Raw genomic sequence first — 19,053 nt, 5'->3', positions numbered from 1 at the left:
CAGCGGCACAAGCAAGACACTGAATAAAAACAGTAATCACTCACATTATTTTTGTCAAAAAAATGTTTTTTAACTTGAAACTGCAACTCTTCGTCATTTCTTTTGGAGTGTCTTTACCTTCTTGAGGAACGGGCTTTATAGACGACAGCGGCGGTGTCCTCGTTCTCCTTTTCTTAAGAGTGCGTCCTCTCGTTCTGGACCCACATCTCGTGGCATCACATCTGGAGCTGCCGTCTGTATTACTCGAATCTTTCAGGAACGTCATCGCTCATCTGCCAAATGCCTCTTGGTTCATGTTGTGCTTTGCGCGGCGCAGCCATATTTCCGGTATAACATTTCGTTCCGCTACCCCATCTGGTGCTGGCGCCTGCTCCTCTGTTCGGATGCCAAAAAAAAATCTGTGTTTGGATGCATGTTAAGCATAAGAAGCAGACGCGAATGCCCAAGCAGCTCATCAAAGTTGTCCTTTTGTACACTTGCTGGAATGCAGAAGAGAGTTCTGTCGATTTCTGCTTCATTTGCCAGTAAATGCACGGGAGTGTGTGGTCAACATTGGTGCTACGACAGTTTGACAACTAGGGGATAAAGAAAATGTTACCCAGAAGAAAAGGGACACAGCTGCCCAAACTGCTCATCGATTTGTCTTATTGTGTCCTCAATTGCACAGAGAAGACAAATATTTTTTGAATTGAATATGAATTATCAGGAAACAAGAAGCGAGTATTTGATTGTAAACGTAGTTGCTGGATACCAGGAGGAAATGGTTTGTGCTCCTTCACTGACACAGCCTGCCATAGTCTCTCGAGAACACACTGCTCTGCTCATCAGTGACCTAATGAGTTCAGGGAAATTACAGCATGCTCAGCAATTTGTTGCCCTTCTCTCCAGACCTTTAGTAACTGCATTTCAGCTGGACTTCCTTCATGCGTAAAACTCACTTTCTGAGTACGCCACTGCAGTGTTAAGTCACAGTTCAGTCTTTTCCGTCTGAGACACGTGGGCGTAGAACCGCCTCCGAGTAGAAACAATAGGGTTCCCGACGTGGTTCTTAAGGTTCTCCGTGTTTTCCGTCCGTAGGTTTGACCTGGGAAGATGACGCCACTCAGCAGGTTCTGTCCAAGGAGCTGTCCAAACTGAGGAGGGTTCCTTACAGGCCACAGCAGAATGGAGCTGTGTACAACACCGACAGAAGGTCAGATGTCTACCCATCAGTTGAGATCTGTGGAGATGAGCCGCTGTCCCACTGAGTGCTGGTTTTACGAAGATATGTTGGACTAATGTTGGCTCATAGATTAGTCTAAAGCATGTTACGCAAAATAAAGATGGACTTGTTTTTAGACCTTAAAAGGTGAACCACCTTAATTTGTTGTTTGCAAAAATATTGTGAAGCTACCAGTGAGACAAGAGAGATGTATTTAGAGAGTGCTGTCCCCTGTTGGACGTATGTCAGTGTTTATATTTTAAATAAAGTAATGATTGCAAGGAAATGATGTGCACCTTTCCTTCCCTTGTTCACTCTCTCACAGGCCGGTATCTGAGGCGATGGACCCGGTAGACCAGAGGGTGAAGCCCGCGGAGGCGGAGCTCAGCAGGAATCTGCAGACGTACCTCCAACGTCTTGGCCTCCTTCCCAAGACGTCGTCTGCCTCCAGTCTGAGCGCCCAGGTCAAGGTGAGGGATTCCTGGATGCTATGTGCGTCTCCTCTGGGTCTCTGTGGGTTCAAAGGAAATCCTTGCACCTTACACTGCCAGTCAGGGTTTGTGATATGACATATATATGATGTATACCGTGAGACGATAGATTTTTGCTATATTACATTAAGGTTGCTATTCCTTTAATTATCTCTGGTTGAATTAAACAGTTTTAGGCAAAGTTGCAAATCAGCGTGCAAAACTGTTTCATGGTAATATAGTTTTTTTTTAATGATTTTGCAGAAATGCAATGAAGTACATAAAGTTTTCAGGTATTTAATTCAATGGATTTGCCAAAATTAAAAATATGTTTTCTGGTTTCTGGTTTGTAATCTCACAAAACACATTTTTGACAAAATTCAAGAATTCTCATGTTAGTTATGACAATTTCTCACAAATGTCAGATAGGAGAAACATTATTAAGTGATGACATTTTGGGTAGACATTGACTTTTAATACTTCTATTTTTTTAAGGTTACAATGATTCATGAAATTAGCAGAAATTTGTATTTCTTTGCTGTTACCAGCTTATAATGTGAGCTCTCCAGTGAAAGCATCTACTAATATACGAGTGAAGCCTGGACTCACACGGCACCGAAGTCCAGCTCCTGTTGCTCCCTGTTTCACATTTGAAAGTGGGAAGAGCAGGTGGGACATTTGTTTTCCACCCCAACATCTGCTTGTCACCCCACTCTCCGCTCACAGCCACCTGCCTCTGTTAAAAAAAAAAAAAAAGACTGAATAAACTTGCAATCAAACAAGTGCCGAGCCATAAAACACACACACACACACACACACACACACACACACACACACAAAGTTTTTAGCGATGAATGTTTTGGTTGTTTTCCTATTTTCTTCCCTTCTTTTAGATTCTAAAACAGTTTTTCCTCTCCTGCCCTCTGGGTACTCTGAAACTAAAGATATCCACTAAAGTTGAGCATTTATATTTTGCTACATAAACATAATGCAAAAAAAAAAAAAAAAAAAAAAAAAAAGTTTCAAGAGACTGGTTTCTTCACTAAGTAGGCTGTTTAATAGCCCCTCTACATTCTGAAAGACTGGCCTGGGGCTGCAAGCCATTCACACAATGGAAGAGTGTGGAGCATGGACTTAAACACTCACACATCTTCACTCTGCTGAAATAAAAATAGAAAAATCACCGCAGAGTTTTAGACAATATTCTAGCTTGAATTAAAGCATGACCAACAAGGGACTTCCAAAATGGCCCCTGTTGGCGGTGGAGTCCCCTGTAGGTGAATGTGCAAATACGCCAAGGTCCACTGTTTGATAGGAAGGTAAGAACTAACACACCTTCACAGCGCGGAGTCCCGTGTCATCCTCCGTTGTCGCTCCTGCTCTCGCTTCTTCATCCTAAGTGATGGTTTCTCCCAGCATGGCCGCTACGAGCGAAATAATACCAGCCGAGAGTTCAGGAGTTCACTTCTCTAATTAATAACTCTCCACGTGACGTGGTTTCTCTGCCTCCACCGGGGTGAGGGCGGAGGGAGCGGCGCTGCTGAATGGCGGAGGCCTTTCTCCTCCTCCACAGAGCACGGGTGGCACTGAGCCCTGCAGGCGTCGCTTTGGGGCTCGTGGCCTTTTTCTATCCGAGTTCACGTGTTTGGCGGAAAAAAAGAAAAAAAGGGAGCAGGAGGACCAAAGGGTCCCGGGGGCCACGAGTGGAATAAAAAAACGCACCAACTGTATGACACACAGCAGATTAATAAAGATGCCGACAGTGACAAATACCAGGAGGGGGCCCCTCCTGCACGTACAGATCCTAAAGAAGCATGACGAGCTGTGGGGGAACTTTACGGTTCATGTTGCCATTGTTATGATAATTTTACCGTTCGTCAGGCTTGTGCCATTTCTGTGCTCCCAGGTGGGCGTTTAATGGAGCCGGCAGGGACAATTTGCTTTTGTTGTAGCTGATGGATCTGTTAATAGGATTGCATAAATGGATTAATAACTTGTTTTTCATCCAAAAAAAAAAAAAAAAAAAGGCTTAATTTTCACGTCAGTAGTCATTTTTGTTCAGTTAGATGAAAGTCGTGATTTCTTTTCGACGACATTTAGATATACGTTTAGATTTTTTTATTTTAAAATTCTCTTTTAATTATTTATTTCATGTAAAGCACTTTGACTTCATCTCCTTCCAGATAAAACAATATGTCTTGTATGAATTTGTCTTTAATTGTTTTGAACAATTTTAATTAATAATTTATTAAAAATAAATGAAACTTGCATTACTTTCTTAAAGAATAACATAAAATAAAAAGTTCTTATTTGACAAGAATTAAAGTGTTTTAAAGAATGCATCATCATATCTTTTTTATACATTAAATGAATAATCAAGGCATATTTTGACCAGTATTGTATGACGGTTAGGACTAATGTGCTGAAAAACAGCTGCACTAAAGCTGCTCCGGCAGGATGACTTGGCAAATTTACCTCAGCATTCGTATTTTTTTTGCAACCACATAAACAACCGTATCTCTGCTCATTAGTTCAGGACAATGCTTCAGTGTCAGGTCCACGCACCTGGACGCCTGCTTCTGTCTTTTAGACAGTGGCAGCAGAGAAATGAGAGGAAACGAGGCAGAGAGAAGCAGAGAGAGGGAGAGAGATGGTGAATGACCATCAAGCTGGCCCGGCCCTTTAAACTCTTTGGCCCCCCCAGACAACGGCAACATGAATCAGGATGTAATAATCTACACGGTTATGTTTACGGTTTGGGTTCCCCATGACGGCGCAGTGTTCCCTTAAATGAACTCTGTGTGATTATAAGTGCTTTTTCTTGTTTCCCTCAGAGCGACCGTTTCCAGTCGGGCATCCCTGCGGACTTCTACCGCTCCAAGGCCCAGATTTCGCCTCAGAAGTCGCCTCCCTCCGGCTTTTCCTCTCTTCCGTCTTTCTTACCTCTGCAGGAGCAGAGACCCCCAGACGAGCAGCTCCTCGCCACGCAGGCCGAGGGTGACCTTCTCCTGGGCGCCCTGAGGCGCTATCTCTCCGCGCATCGGGCCCTTTTCGGTGGAAGGGTGAGCCCCGAGGAGCAGGAGGCCCCCTCGACCCGCCTGAGGCCCTTCTACAGCGGAGCGGAAAATCCTGGGCTCAAAAAGGACACCTCGAAATCCAGACTTGTGAAGTTGGGGAGAACTCAAGGGGCTTCAGTCAAGGACCCTCTGACTTCTGTGGATGGTAGGTGTTTTAAAGTGCACCATGGAAGGTCATGTCGTTCACCTGCACATACGAAGAAACATCTTTCGTGTTTTCAACTATCAATGCTTTTAATTCAACTTTGGCGATTTGTTAAGCTGTAGTTTGTAGCCTTGGATCACTATGATATCATGTGTTCTATGCCATTTTGTCGGACACTTTAATAATTGATAACATAAGAACGGTTCATTTTAGTTCAAAGGTTGCCGAAAACAACATTTTTTGTTGCGTTTTCCAACGAATATCGAGCAACACGGGTCACTTTCCGCTCATCAAACGCTGTCATTCTTGGGGGTCTCCTGGAGGAAAGACTGGTGTTTCTTTGACCCATCGACTTCCAGTCCGGCCTCGTGTGGGCGTTTTGTGGTCTTTATACTTCCTGGTTCATGATAATGTGGATTACATACAAATTTCGTGGGATATATATAGATTGCAGACACATTTATTTTCGTTGGTACAGCTACAAATGTTGAACGAATAGAGGATCAGCTTCCTGTTGTACCTGAAATGTGTTGTTGCCAGATGTTGAGCATCTGTATTGGGACCCCAGCTATTCCAGCGGTATCATTTGAATGAATGAAGGTCATGATAAAGACGATACAATCAAACTCCGTCTACGAACCTGTTGTCCAGTATCACTTGAACGTCCTTTGCAGATGCAGTTTAACCAGTTGTTATGGAAATTGCAATTTTCTGAACATTTAAATTTTAATTTTGGGCAGTGGAAACAAGTTGTAGACACAACATGAACTTTGAAGTTGGTGAACTTTTTTGCAAACGGGCTTATCCAACATCCAGCAGTTATTCTTTACGTTATATTCATCGGGTGGACAGAAACACAAATGCTCCTGATGAGTGATAAGTCCAGTATTCTCTCTCTCTTAGCTCTGTTTTTGGTCTCCACCCACTCCTGAGGGAAACATCTTCATCATCTTTAGCTGCCAAGTGCTCCACTATGTTCACCAGCTAGTCTTTAACTGTGTCTGTGTCTAGTGAACACTTCTCTGAGAAGGACACTTATGGACCTCTTATCCATGTTGAGATTGAAAGCTCCAGCAACTTAATGGACCAGATGGTGGAATAGTTTTTGTCAACCTCTTTTGTTTCCAAGATGAAGGTCTAAATTAAACAGCACACTTGTCATTTTCAGCGTTTTAACAAACCCACCTCTGTGTCTCCTGCAGAGAGGTTCATCGAGAACGTTTTGAAGAGCGTCGGCAGGCACCACGTCGACGTGGACGGCCTGACGCCGCAGGACTTGGGGCAACTGTCCAGCCTCATTGCTGACGCCCTGCAAGTGGTGGACCAGGACCAGGGCCTAAACAGGGGCATGACCCGTGTCAGACCTGGGCCGAGAGACCTGGGGGGAGAGGAGGAGGAGGAGGAGGAGGAAGAAGAAGAGAATACTGCCAGGGATGAGGAAGAGGAGAAGTTGCTGGAGAATGCTCCGACACTGAAACCGCAGGAGAGCACTCGTGTAGCGCCGGCGGCACTTCAAGGTGATTTTGTAGTGATTCATTTTTGTGTTTTTTGCACAATTAAAGTATTGAGCAGAAGCTGGAAAGGGAGTCTATAGTACATTCATAACTGTGTAGGTAGGATTAAACAAAACAAAGGAGCTCTCAAGCTGCTCACCTGCAAGAACGCAGCATTAAAATCAATGTGAAAATAAATGAACATCCTGTTAAGCTCAGTGTAACAGCCAGCTTCAATGCTTCAGAGTCCATCGAGACCACTCCAGCTGAAATGCTTCCAACGCGGTAAAAAAAAAGTGCTCAACAAATAGCTTTAAAATGGCTGAAAATGATAAACCCATAAAGCAAAACGTTGGCTTGTTTTGAAACATGCAGACTTTTGAATAAACCTGCAGCTGGAAGGCGTAATGAAAATAACTTTTTGTCATATCTGATGGTAATGCGTGAGATAAAAAAATCAGGTTTCTCTGCCTTCCTTTAGTTCGGCAAGAAGAAACAACCAATCAGAGCGGAGGAGTGTCTAATGGAGCTGTCAATCACTGCTGACAAACTCCGATCAAACTGTCAAACTAGTCACCGCTGATCGAATATGAATCAGGATCATGTCACTGCAAATCACCTCCAAATGTTCACATTAACATACGTCAGCTGTAAAATGAGAAATTCCGCTCTGGCCGGTGGGCGGGGCTTGGTTTGGGGCCTCAACTTGTTTTCAACATGGCGGATCTCTCTCATAGATTCTACTGTCAGGATATAGTGGTTTAGGTATTGATACGGTTATTCTTGTTAACGTTAACGAATGTAGCTTTCATGCTACATTCGTTAACGTTAATTAGCAAAAGTCCTTGGAAATCTGGCTTTTAGCTCTTTGTGCACATTTGTTTTTACTTCTGTACGTTTTGATTAACATCACATTGTCTCTCCCTCTCATTGATGAACACTAACATATATCAATACATTTACTCTCTTTCTCCCAACAGAGCGCCACACGGACACAGAGGAGCGTAACGTAAAGGACACGGTGAGCATTCAGTGTGGTGAGAAAAAAAATAACCTGAAATGTCAGAGGGAAGGCTGACATTATAAGCCATTATGTAATATTCTGCGAGGAGAAGAATGTGAAGTATGCTGCTTTCAAAAGAATTTAAGATTGTGTTTGACCTCAGCTTCTGTACAGAAGGTGAAGTGACGGCCCCGAGGATATTGTGTCGACGTACAGAAATGACATTGAGTGTAGCGCTCATAACGTATTTGTGCCTTTTGTACAGAGGAGACTTGTTAAACACTATGCTCTGCTGCTAAGCTACTTGTCAGACTATAACTTGAAGCCAGACAAGTCAAAATACTTTAGACATTTAAGACGTTAAGGCAATATAAAAAGACACATTTAGAGTGTAAAAGATTACAATAAAATAGAAGATAAAATTTATCTAGAATGTGATAAAAGAGATGGGAAGTAAAACAAGGGAATAAACATTGTACTGCAGTTCTAGTGTAGTGCAAGATGTCACTCGATGTTGAACCTGCTTCAGGGATTTGATCCCATTCAACCACAGAAGTCCAACTCTGATGTTGGGTGATCCGGTTTGGCTCGCAGTTGGTGTTTGATGCATGTTTTGATGTACATGAACAAAACATGAAAGTAATACAAAGAGGCACTAGAAGTCTACAAAGAGGTTCAAAAACAGCTGCGAAGACACTCACGACTTTGAAATGGGGAAAACCTCAAAGAGACACAAAAGGACTACAAAGATACTCAACATGACCACAACAACGCGTAAAACGACTACAAAGAGACACAAAGGAACTACAAAAAGATCAAAGCAACTACAAAGAGATGCAAAAAACAGAGACTCGGACTGACGAGTTGACAAAACGAGGCTAGGTAGACGTCTATCCTTCCCTCGCCTTTGTTGGGGAGGTGGTGGGGTCTTTAGCATGTCTGTGCCCAGGGGCCCATTGTATCATAGTCCGCCCATGCATGAAGGTATTTGGTAAATGCCAAAAACGCCAAAAGACGAGCTTAGAAGAAGCTACCAACCATTGATTACAAACACATGAACAAACATTTTACAATTATTTTACAATTTTACAATTATTCCTATTCGTGAAGTACAAGCGAGACAAACGTTCTATCGTGTGTTGAGGCTTTAACAACTTTAAATGGACCTCGGTAGTTTTATACTTACTCATTTCTTTTGCTCACTCTTTTCAGCCTGAGAGCGGAATCCTCTTCACCAAACTTCTCGCCTACCTGGACGAAAGCTCCTTCAACGGCCCGACCTCAGCGAGGAACCGCGACGTCGTCGCCGCGGAGGCACCCAGGGGCCGACAGGCGGGGCTGGAGAACGTCCAGAGTCGGACCAGCACGGCGGGGGTGACGGTGCAGAAGAAGGACACCGCCCAGTCGGTGGAGGAGGTGTCGGAGGTGCGGGGCTGGATCAAGGAGGTGGCGCCGCCTCCTGCTTCGCTCGTGTACGAGAAGCCGCACAAGAAGACGATGCACGTTCCCGAACTTCAGCTGGACGTCAAAGCCGGCGGGAAGAAGGCAGACGAGGATGTCTTCGGCTACGTCATCACCGACACAGAGTGAGTAGGAAGCTAAGATATTGAACAGAGCCCGGCTGATGCTGGATTCTAGAGTTTGACGCCAGTTTTTTGATATTATTGGTTCAAACTGGTAGAATAGATACCCACACAATTAAACACTTTGTATTGATATCATTGTTTGAATCATCGGTCTTTATAGCTAACATAAGCACACTTCATATTTTGCTTTACAGAAACATTTTGATATAGAAATACAAAAAATTGTTTTTTTGTATTTTTTTTTTCATATATTGTTAAATAGTTCCACAATATGGCCGGGGATGTGGTTTTTTTAAAAGGGTAAAAAAAAGCACTGCAAAGGGGCGGGCCGGGTTGCTTGGCTCCTGATCCCGGACGAAAAAAGTCTCATTTTGGGCAACGTGCTCAAGTCCGCAGGGCTCTGAAGCCCCGCCCCCTGTTGCTACACAGAGCGCTGTTTGCTAATTAATAAAAGTATATTACTATTGTCCAAATTGCACCAAATTTGAAACAGCACGCCATGGGTTCCCCAGCTCAACACCCACCAAGTGTGAAGTAGATCGGATTAGCTGAGTTTGAGTTATGTAAAGAACACACAGACTTCCTTTATAGTTAGACTGTGACGTCACACTAAGGGTCAGTTAAAAAAACACAGGTTTCTTTTGTTAAAACCTGTAAAAACTTCAGTCAGCAGAAGTTTTACTCTGACAGGAAGTGTACACGACGGCACTCGAGACGCAACCGCTGTGATCTTTATGAAACAGAGGTTGCGTTGCTCTGACAATTGGTGAACAGTTGCCAGGTTTAAGATGTCCTCAGCCACTTTTGCGCCGCAGATGTCTTCAACACATTCCTCTCTTACCCTTTACGCGGACTCTTCAAAGTGCCTCTTGACATTTCCGTGAGGTCGTTGGACTCTCAAAGAACACCAAAGTCCTCGACTGTTTTCACATTCTGTCAAATCTCTCCTCGAGAGAGAGCGAAGTGCAGCACCGAGCGCAGCATGGGGACGATAAAAGACACTTAAAGAGATTCAAAGCTTCTTCTGGGCTAGAATACTCTTCATGTCCACATTATCACCAATCTTTTGTTGTTTGAGCAATGGCAAAACTTTAAACCTTTTACTGTGTGAAAGCCACGCCTGAATGCAGTGAAATGTACATTTTTTAGTCTCTTCATAAAACGTTTAACGTGTCTGTAGATGAAATAATACACGACAACAAGAGGAACATGAACCAGAAGGCTTTTTATGTCTTTTATCTCTTTCTACTACATTCGTACATCAAAGCATTACAAACTTGTTTGTTTAAAAGATAAATGTATATTTCTTTGTAGACTTTATTGTGTTGATACGCTCCTTTCCTTTTTTTTAAACATCTTGACACAATTTTTCATAATTTTTTTTCCACCCAAACATAATTCAATTATTCCAAGACAGCATGGACTAAAAATTAAGTAATAATACAAAATAAAAAAATAAAAAGTGAAAGTTTGATTGTGTCACTGAGTGACTCTTTAAACCACCAAAATGACACAAGCACTCTGACCGATCGAGGCAGTGGTGGTCAATGGAGTCTCGTGTCTGGAACGCATAGATATCGACTTCAGTTCCCTGACAGTGAGGTAAAGAGATGACAATACGCTAACGTTAGCGTACACTTTCTCAAATGCTCCTCTGGTAATTTGACAGTTTGGAGAAGAACCAAATACTACCACACCAAACTGTCCCTCTAAGCTTTGCTCAATCACAGCGTTGAGTAAGACATGCATCCTCTACGATCCGTCCTCAGAGGAGTGACTCGTCTTCTTTTTATTAAAAACACAGCTACACAGTGTGAGTGTAGGACTAACGAGACGGATGAGATGCAAAGTTCTGACGTTTTGGCAGAAAGCAGGAACCTCCTGGTGGTTTGGGGGGGGGGGGGTTGAAGAGGAGGAGGAGGAAGAAGACAGGGTGATTCATCACAGCTGGAGGAAAACACCTGCTCCCCACACACACACACACACACACACACACACACACACACACACACACACACACACACACTGCTCATATGGCCGTGTGGACACACAAACTCCTTTAACCCTGCAACCTATAAAAGCTATTCCCTTGTTTCCTCCCATCCCACACACACACACACACACAAACACACACACACACACACACACACACACACACACACACACACCTGCTGTGAATCATGATGCACATCAGACTGCATCTTAAGAAACCTATTCACAAAATGAAACACCCACATTTATTCCTTTAAGATCACCCAGAAAGTAAAGTAATGATCACCAAGCTTCAGTTGACGTGTGTATATAAACTGACAAACAGCATTCAGCTGTTAATGGGTTTCTCTCCCTAATTGGCTTAATTAAAAGAGAGGGAGAAGGGTAAGTGGCATTTATTTTATTTATTTTTAATCTATAATTATGTCTTTTTTTAAAACACTTACCTTCCCCCAAACATTTCTTTCTGTTTGTATTTATCATTTATATTATTTATTCAATACGTAACGCAATTAGTTTCACAGGTTCATAGATCCTTCCTTTGATAAACTTCCTGTGGTAATATCAGGGTTAAACATTCACACACACGTCTGAGAGGGATCCTAACCCAAAACGCACCGTGTGCTGCAGAGCTGCAGCGGTTGAGCGGCGGTGAGGTTCCTCGGGGGTGAGGTTCCTCGGGGGTGAGGTTCCTCGGGGTGAGGTTCCTCGGGGTGAGGTTCCTCGGCGGTGAGGTTCCTCGGGGTGAGGTTCCTCGGGGGTGAGGTTCCTCGGGGTGAGGTTCCTCGGGGTGAGGTTCCTCGGCGGTGCTATCGGCTGCTCTGCACTGACTCTCACCGTTGCTGTCTGCTCTGCAGGCTGAGGAAAGGCTGTTACTAACTATCACTCAAAACAAAACTAAAATGTACACTTCAAAGAAACTTAGTATATACTGTGAACACTACAACAACCTAATTGAATGATCGGGAGGAACAAATAAATTAAAGGTTGCGGACAAACTAAAACAATTAAAACGCACAAAGTAAAAACACCCTGCAGATGTCTGGAGGCTTCTTCTTCTTCTCTGCTGCAGAGGAAGCTGAGGGGAGGTCGGACGAGTCCACAGCAGAGAGGAAGCAATTATCTTGAAGTTTGGATATCGAGCTTTAGACGTGATCTCCAAGCGCGCGCGCACACACACACACACACACACACACACACACACACACACACACACACACACACATACACACACTCTCACACACACACACACACACACTCACCCTTTGCTTGCATTGAGGCTGTTTTAATTGACTACTTAATCAGTTGTTCCTCTGCTGTTTTACGTCACAGTTTGGTGAATTGTTGGCGAGTTTCTCTTTCTAAATGTAGCTTCTGCATCAACAGTAAAGAAGTCCTCTTGTTAAATGAACGGTTGTTAGTCTGAGCGACCACCTTGCATCAAAGCTCAGCACTATTGAGAGGAGAGCCAGAAGGACATAAGGATAGAAGAAAGGATGCAAGAGCAAAGACCAAGATGTGAGGAGTGGAGGAAGGAAAGAAGTAAAGGAAGTTTATGCAGGAAAGAAAGAGAACAAGGAAAGTAGAGAGGACGAAAGAAAGACGACAAAGAATAAAAAAAAGACAAAGAAGCATAAAAAGAAACAAGGCAATTTCCAGAGCTTAAATGTTTATTGGACAGCAGCTCCTGTTGAATATAAAATACTTCTACTAAGTATCCAATAACTCAAGCTGTCAGAAAAATGCAGCGGAGTAAGAAATACAGAAACGCTGTGAAGTGGAAGGTCTCTCAGAGTGGAAACACTGAAATAAAGGAACCGCAAAACTGTAGCCGACCTCCTAGAAATGACATTTATCTACAACTAAATGAACACAACTCACTGCCTGCGTCACGTTGGAGAGGAAGCTTCTCCTGCCAGATGTTTGATTTTAAACTACTCATTAGTTTTGAAGGAATCGTAAAGATTACGTTCTCATCAACATCATTTTTAAATTCTATGTATCCATACCATATCCACTCATAGAACCTTTTGTTCATTTAATATTTCATTTAAAATAAATGACTAATGTGTAGAACTGTATGTAGATTTGAAGACCGTTGCTACATGACGAGAACTGGATCCGGAGTTGGATGCGTCGCCTCGTTCATTCCTGAAAAAAGGTTTCTCAGTGATGCACGAAGCAAAAAAAAAAGTTTAATTTCAGAGAATAAAATTCAGATTAAATTACTCAGAAGTTCTGGTCGATCTTACGCAATCACTATTACGCAAGACACAGTTCATCCTCGTTCTCATTCACGTGAACGGAGGAAGTAGAACAACTCTGGGTTTGACTATGAGGGCCTGCATGTGTTGGTACTGTGGAGTTTATTCACCACTGAGACTTCTCTTGAAGGTAAACGTCTGATGGGTTCACGTTGGAGTTTGGTGAAAGTGTCTCAGACTCTTTCGCTGCTACTTTCCACTTCTAACTGTGCTTCCTTTTTCTCTCTTTTTAAGTGCGTGCACAAAAAACAGTCAAAACAAACAAATCCACAAAGAGCATCAAGTCGTGTTTGAAACATTCATCTCTTTATTAGGCCCAAAGTATTTCTAAATACCAGGGCGAAGTGGCTTTTGTTGGAGGACGCCGACTCGCGTAAAAAACACAACAGAGGTCATCCTCATTGTGGAGCGCTGCCAAAGCTACTTCATCTGTTAAATGGCGTCACGGAGTCGTGTGTTTTTGGGCCCCGACCTTTTCACTCACTGTCAGCGCTCACTTAACAGCGTTAAAAACGAGGGAGCAGGGAGCGGCGACAACGAGCTCTCTGCGTTGGACTTCCCTCACCTCGCCTCAGCTGGGAGCTTCTCCCTGTTGGACTTTAACGTCATTCTTTGAGACGGGCGACAACAGTCTGATTCCTCCGATTGACGGTGATAATGCGCCTCACCTGCTCACCACGTTGTTCAATTACTTCTTCTTCTTCCACCTTACATAAGAAATGAAGGCGTTTTTTTGGGAAATAGTTTGAATATGTATTTGGCGTAAAGTTCAGGTTTTTGATTTTTCTAAATTAGCAAGTGACAAACTCTAAGACCTTTATTTGATCACATTTTAATTGTCCTCAGAGGAAAACCCTTGGTGGTTCCAGGTGGAACAATTCCACCTGGAACCCTTTCAGAGGGTTCTACTACAACCCAACACAAAGTGTTATACTCCAGAACTCCCTGTGAGAGGTTCTACAGAGAACCCTTCTATGGTGTAGTGGTTTCACCCAGAACCCTCTGTGGACCCTAACGCTTTTACACACCTAGAGCATTTCATGCAGGTTTTTTTTGCATGTTAACATATTTTTTTATCTGTTTTTATCATGGGTACTTTCAACAAAGAACACCTTTTATTTTATTTTTTTGTGGAGCAAGGTTGTTTTTTCTAAACTAAAGGCATCGAGCATAGATTTGGTTGGATCCGCGTCCCTGTCTGTATGTCTAGTGTTCTTGAGCGAGACACGGAACCCCGAGTGGCTTCACAGCGGCCCACTACCCCTGAAGGTGACATTTTATTATGTACCTTTATGTATATGACCGCTGAAATGAAATTACGGTCAAGCCCCCGGTGTTTAAAGGCCTTTAGGGTGCTAAAATCACCAAGGGAGTTCTACCAAAGCCTCTTTGTATACCATGGGTTTCATCTGAAACCCACCCAGGGTTCCTCACAAGGCTGCTAAAGTTCGGGGGATGATGTGGTGCAGCCCAACCCACAACAATAATGGTGCACAACCACCGATTTTGTGGTTCTGTGGACTTCGAGGATCTTTGAAAAGCTCCTTCTTTACATGAAAAGCGTTCTTAACGGAACCCTTGAAAAAACATTTCTTCAAAAAAGGGTTTTCAGTAGCAAATTGTTCTGGGTAAGAACCCTTTTGGAACCCTTATTTCTAAGAGCATAAATCTGAAGAAGCGCTAAGAATTTGGTTTTAATCTTTGGGATGAGTTTAGTTTAATTTCTGTTCTCTCTCTTTCTTTACCTTCTTTCCTTCCTTTTCAAACCTCCCCATCCCCTCATTTCTTCCTGTCCTCCTCCTCCTCCTCTTCATCATCAGTGGACTCCAGACAGACGAGGGCCTCCACCTGATGGAGATCCTGGCTCGCAGGGCTAAAATCCAGATGACCGACTTCGCCGAGCTCTCGTAAGTATTTCTGCCTTTTTTTTCAGATCTGTCACTCAAAAACCACACAATCAACATCCAACCTAAAGCTGGTGTTTATTCTCCAGGTTTAAACCATTCATTTGTCCAACTGCGTGGTGGAGTGTCATACAAAAACACACACACACACACACACACACACACACACACCTGCTCATTTACTGTGTTTGCTGCCGCTCTGTATAATCCATTGCTTTTTGAGAGTGTTGATCGGTTTCACACCTGTTCTGGTTAAAAATGCCAATAAATAAAGTCTGTTCAAACAGAGGAAGTGACATGTTTCACACTGTTCATGTGTTTTCACAAGAATAATCCAACGGCAGTGTCCAACATGAGGCTGGAGCAGTTTCCATGTTTTAAAGTTTCACACAATCATCCACAAACACTTTTATTAAATCAGCTTTGAAACGTGCAGTTTATCAAATCAAACTGTTATAATATAACCAGCAAAATAATCTTGATTTTAATTTCTCATAATCTAGCGACTATAATAATAAAATGTGATGCGTCACTTTTTTTGGGGGCGCGTTGTCGTTCACCAGGATTTAACGGTAGTTATTTAGCTCATATGGAGTTTTTCCTAAATGAAGTTATAGGTGTTGTGAATATAAACACCAAATGTAAAGAGAAACTTTGATATTTTTCCCCATTTTCCCATGTTTTTGTGTCTAACTGACTAGTAGGGACACTCGAGGGCTGCGGTGTGATACTACCGACGCAAGCTGGCACCGTCATTTACGAGAATGGCGCTACGGGCTCTGATTGTTATTACCAGTGTCTGACCACATTATGGAAAAGAGTCTCGCTCAAGGAGAAGTCGTTACTCGCTCCGATGTCGAGGACATCTTTACCTATATTATCTTTTCTGTTTCAAACGGCCTCCTCATATGAGTTTGCAAAGGTCTGCAGAACCATTAATGTGCATCTTTGCCGGAGCATGATCAGCATGGCTAACCATGAAATATGGCAAAGTTCAAACCTAAAAACAACAAACAGATAACATTCCCCAGAATGGAGATGAGTCCTCACTGACTTTGTTTACGTGCAAAAAATATTCCGTTTTTTTTTTTGCCCTTATAAGACAATATTCCTAATAAGCTGTTCACATGGGTAATGAAAATGATTATTCCACTAATATTCCCGTTGACATGCAGCCGTGCATATTCAGATTAACGTAAAACGACCCCATGACACATCCTCATTACCGATTATAGGAGCCAGTGACTCCTACGTCTGTTTGACGGGTCGATGCCCCGAACATTTGGGGTTTTTTCCGGCGGTGGAGGACTTGTTGGACCGTGTGAACTCAGCCTCCCTTCTTTCCGTCCTTCAACCACCTTCTTGAAAAAGGTCGGCATTGTGATATTTTGCGCAAAAACGTGTTGATATCCAAGTCGTTCACAATGTTTGAAAGTGTGTTTCTCCTTCAGACCTTAAATGTGGACTTTTCTTTTGGACATGCATCTCTACTCCAGTTAGTTTGTGTTTTAACACAGAGCTGGTCGTAAACAGGAAGGAGGCCGTGTGTCTCAAAGTGCCATAAAAACCCAAATTGAGACGCATATTCTGAATGTGCTGTATGTATGTGTCCAAAGAACGCTCCCTAAAACCTGAATAATATCGGCATATCCCACATGTTTTAATCAGAAAATGCTCCAGAAAAAGGCCTAATTAATTTACATGAGCCATATCAAATTCAGAATCATGTCATACTCTGAATAAATGGAAAATGAGTGTGTGTGTGTGTGTGTGTGTGTGTGTGTGTGTGTGTGTGTGTGTGTGTGTGTGTGTGTGTGTGTGTGTGTGTGTGTGTGTGTGTGTGTGTGTGTGTAAACGCAGTCGCTGTGAGTGGGCTGCCATGTTTGGGTCCCGCTCCAGCGCTGTGTTTCAGGAAGCTAAAAACACACCTAACTCTCTTTCCCTAAAACTCTCTAATAGAGCAGCGCCTCTGGACACGCAGCCAGCTGTCAGACGGCCAAGCAGTTGACTAAAATTAAGAATTACTTCATCAGTTTAACGCTCCGAAATCACCGACGCCTCCGTCCTCTCGACTAGAGACGGCGGAGGAGCAGAGGGGTCTGCAGATGACTCACCGTGTTTATCGTGCGACATCAAGCCTCGCCTCGTACCCGGTAGGGCTGCGAGTGGGCGGCAATTTTTTTTCTTCCCAAAGGGGCGAGACATCTCGTACTGAAACTCTTCAGATGTTCCACCGAGGAAGACGAGCAGCGGGCAGCCGCCCCCCCCCCCCCCCCCCCCCCCCCCCCCCCCCCCCCCCCCCCACACACACACACCACACACACACACACACACACACACACACACACACACACACAAGTGTGTCGGATCAGAGAGGACAAACTGGTGGATCCCAACAGAGGGATTTTAAAGTCAAAATCAGAAGCGAATAAGGGAGAGAAGAAACAGTGCCCCGAATGCAAGGACGTCGCCTTATTTTCATTCTGTCAACATAATTTCCTGCTCCGGGGGAGGGGGGGGGGCAACGAGAGCTGCTCCTCTGCGTTATTGACATGTTGGAGTCGAGCCGCCGCCGACTGCGATCACTTATTAATGAGGCTGAACTCTGCCTGAACCCTCTCTCACTTATTCTCCGGGCTTATCTACTTTGTTCGTCTTTGCCTCTCTCCTCTTCTGGTCTCCTCTTTTCATTCTGCTTCTTTCCTCGTCTGTCTCAATGTGCAGTATTTCTATCCTCTCTACCCTTCTCAGAGTAGCTGTTGCTATATCCCCCCCCCCCCCCACACACACACACACACACACACACACACACACACAGGTGACTTTGCAGTGGGTTGTGAACATTGTCAATGCGGTGAGCTGCAACTGCAAAAACAAGTGCTACTGCAGGGGTTTTGCAGTTGAACTAAATAGCTGGGGATTCTAGTCAGGACTCGGTATAGAGACAGTCGATATTGTATAGTTACTATACAGTCTCTATACATTTTATTTACACATGCTATACAATAGTATGTGTAAATAAAATGTGTTTCTGTATAGAGACTGTATAGTAACTATACAATATTGACTGTATAGAGACATTTTATTTACACATACTATACTATAGTATGTGTAAATAAAATGTGTTTCTGTACAGGCCTACATGGTGGTAAAGCTTCAAGAAGCTATAGGGGTCAAGCATGTGTCATCCAAAACCAGCAAAAGGAACTTCAAAGGTTTTATGCATACCGGGTCTGGTAATTTGATATTTAGGGGTCTCGCATTTGGGTATGAAAAAAGCCCTCTATAGCGCCCCCCTACAGTTGATTTTAAGTTTCAAAGGCCACGCCCCTCACCCCGTATGTCCGATTGACTTGAAATGCAACACACGTGTCCAGTTCCATCTGCTCTACAAAAAAGTCTATCAAACCCCTAGACCCCGCCAACCAAAATTGTCCGCCATTTTGAATTTTGTGAAAAAAAAAATTTTTTGCGATCTCCTGAACGCTGGGTCCGATTGCTACCACATTTTCTGTGGATCATCATTGAATCAATCTCATCAGAAGTTATCAAAAGCTTGTTGATATATCATTGTGCTTCGAAGATATGGACCAATGAACTTAATAGGGACGTGGCTTTGTACAATAATACACATAACGTCAAAATCATTTGGATTATCATCACGACATTCGCAGCATATCGCTACATTGCATCGCTACATTGCATCGCTACATTGCATACCCTGACATTTTCATTATATTCAACCACTAGGGGACTCTACAGTAATTTGGCCATTTTATGAATTTTTTAGGCAATTTTCGCCATTTTCAGGCTTTGTATTTTAACGAACTCCTCCTACAGAATTTATGCGATCAACTTCAAATTTGGTCAAGATGATCTAAAGACCTTTTATGATGAAAAGTTATCAAAATGGTGAGT

General features: G+C 43.2%; 1 protein-coding gene across 1 annotated transcript in view; it reads left to right on the top strand.

Moving 5' to 3' along the window:
- Positions 1 to 19,053, top strand: part of LOC137884322 (receptor-type tyrosine-protein phosphatase N2-like) — a 161,262-nt gene that overhangs the window by 29,857 nt on the left and 112,352 nt on the right. The window contains exons 4-10 of the mRNA XM_068726070.1: positions 1,078 to 1,192; positions 1,527 to 1,671; positions 4,506 to 4,893; positions 6,096 to 6,410; positions 7,367 to 7,407; positions 8,602 to 8,975; positions 15,052 to 15,138. Of these exons, the coding sequence (XP_068582171.1) occupies positions 1,078 to 1,192; positions 1,527 to 1,671; positions 4,506 to 4,893; positions 6,096 to 6,410; positions 7,367 to 7,407; positions 8,602 to 8,975; positions 15,052 to 15,138 (1,465 nt within the window). The remainder of the gene's footprint in view (positions 1 to 1,077; positions 1,193 to 1,526; positions 1,672 to 4,505; positions 4,894 to 6,095; positions 6,411 to 7,366; positions 7,408 to 8,601; positions 8,976 to 15,051; positions 15,139 to 19,053) is intronic.

Source organism: Cebidichthys violaceus, unplaced genomic scaffold, assembly GCF_023349555.1.
Source record: "Cebidichthys violaceus isolate CVI_PGR_0920_01 unplaced genomic scaffold, fCebVio1.0.p SCAF_38, whole genome shotgun sequence".
Taxonomy (NCBI): Eukaryota; Metazoa; Chordata; class Actinopteri; order Perciformes; family Stichaeidae; genus Cebidichthys; species Cebidichthys violaceus.
The sequence above is the reverse complement of the archived record's forward strand: the minus strand, read 5'-3'. Positions and strand labels throughout refer to the sequence as shown.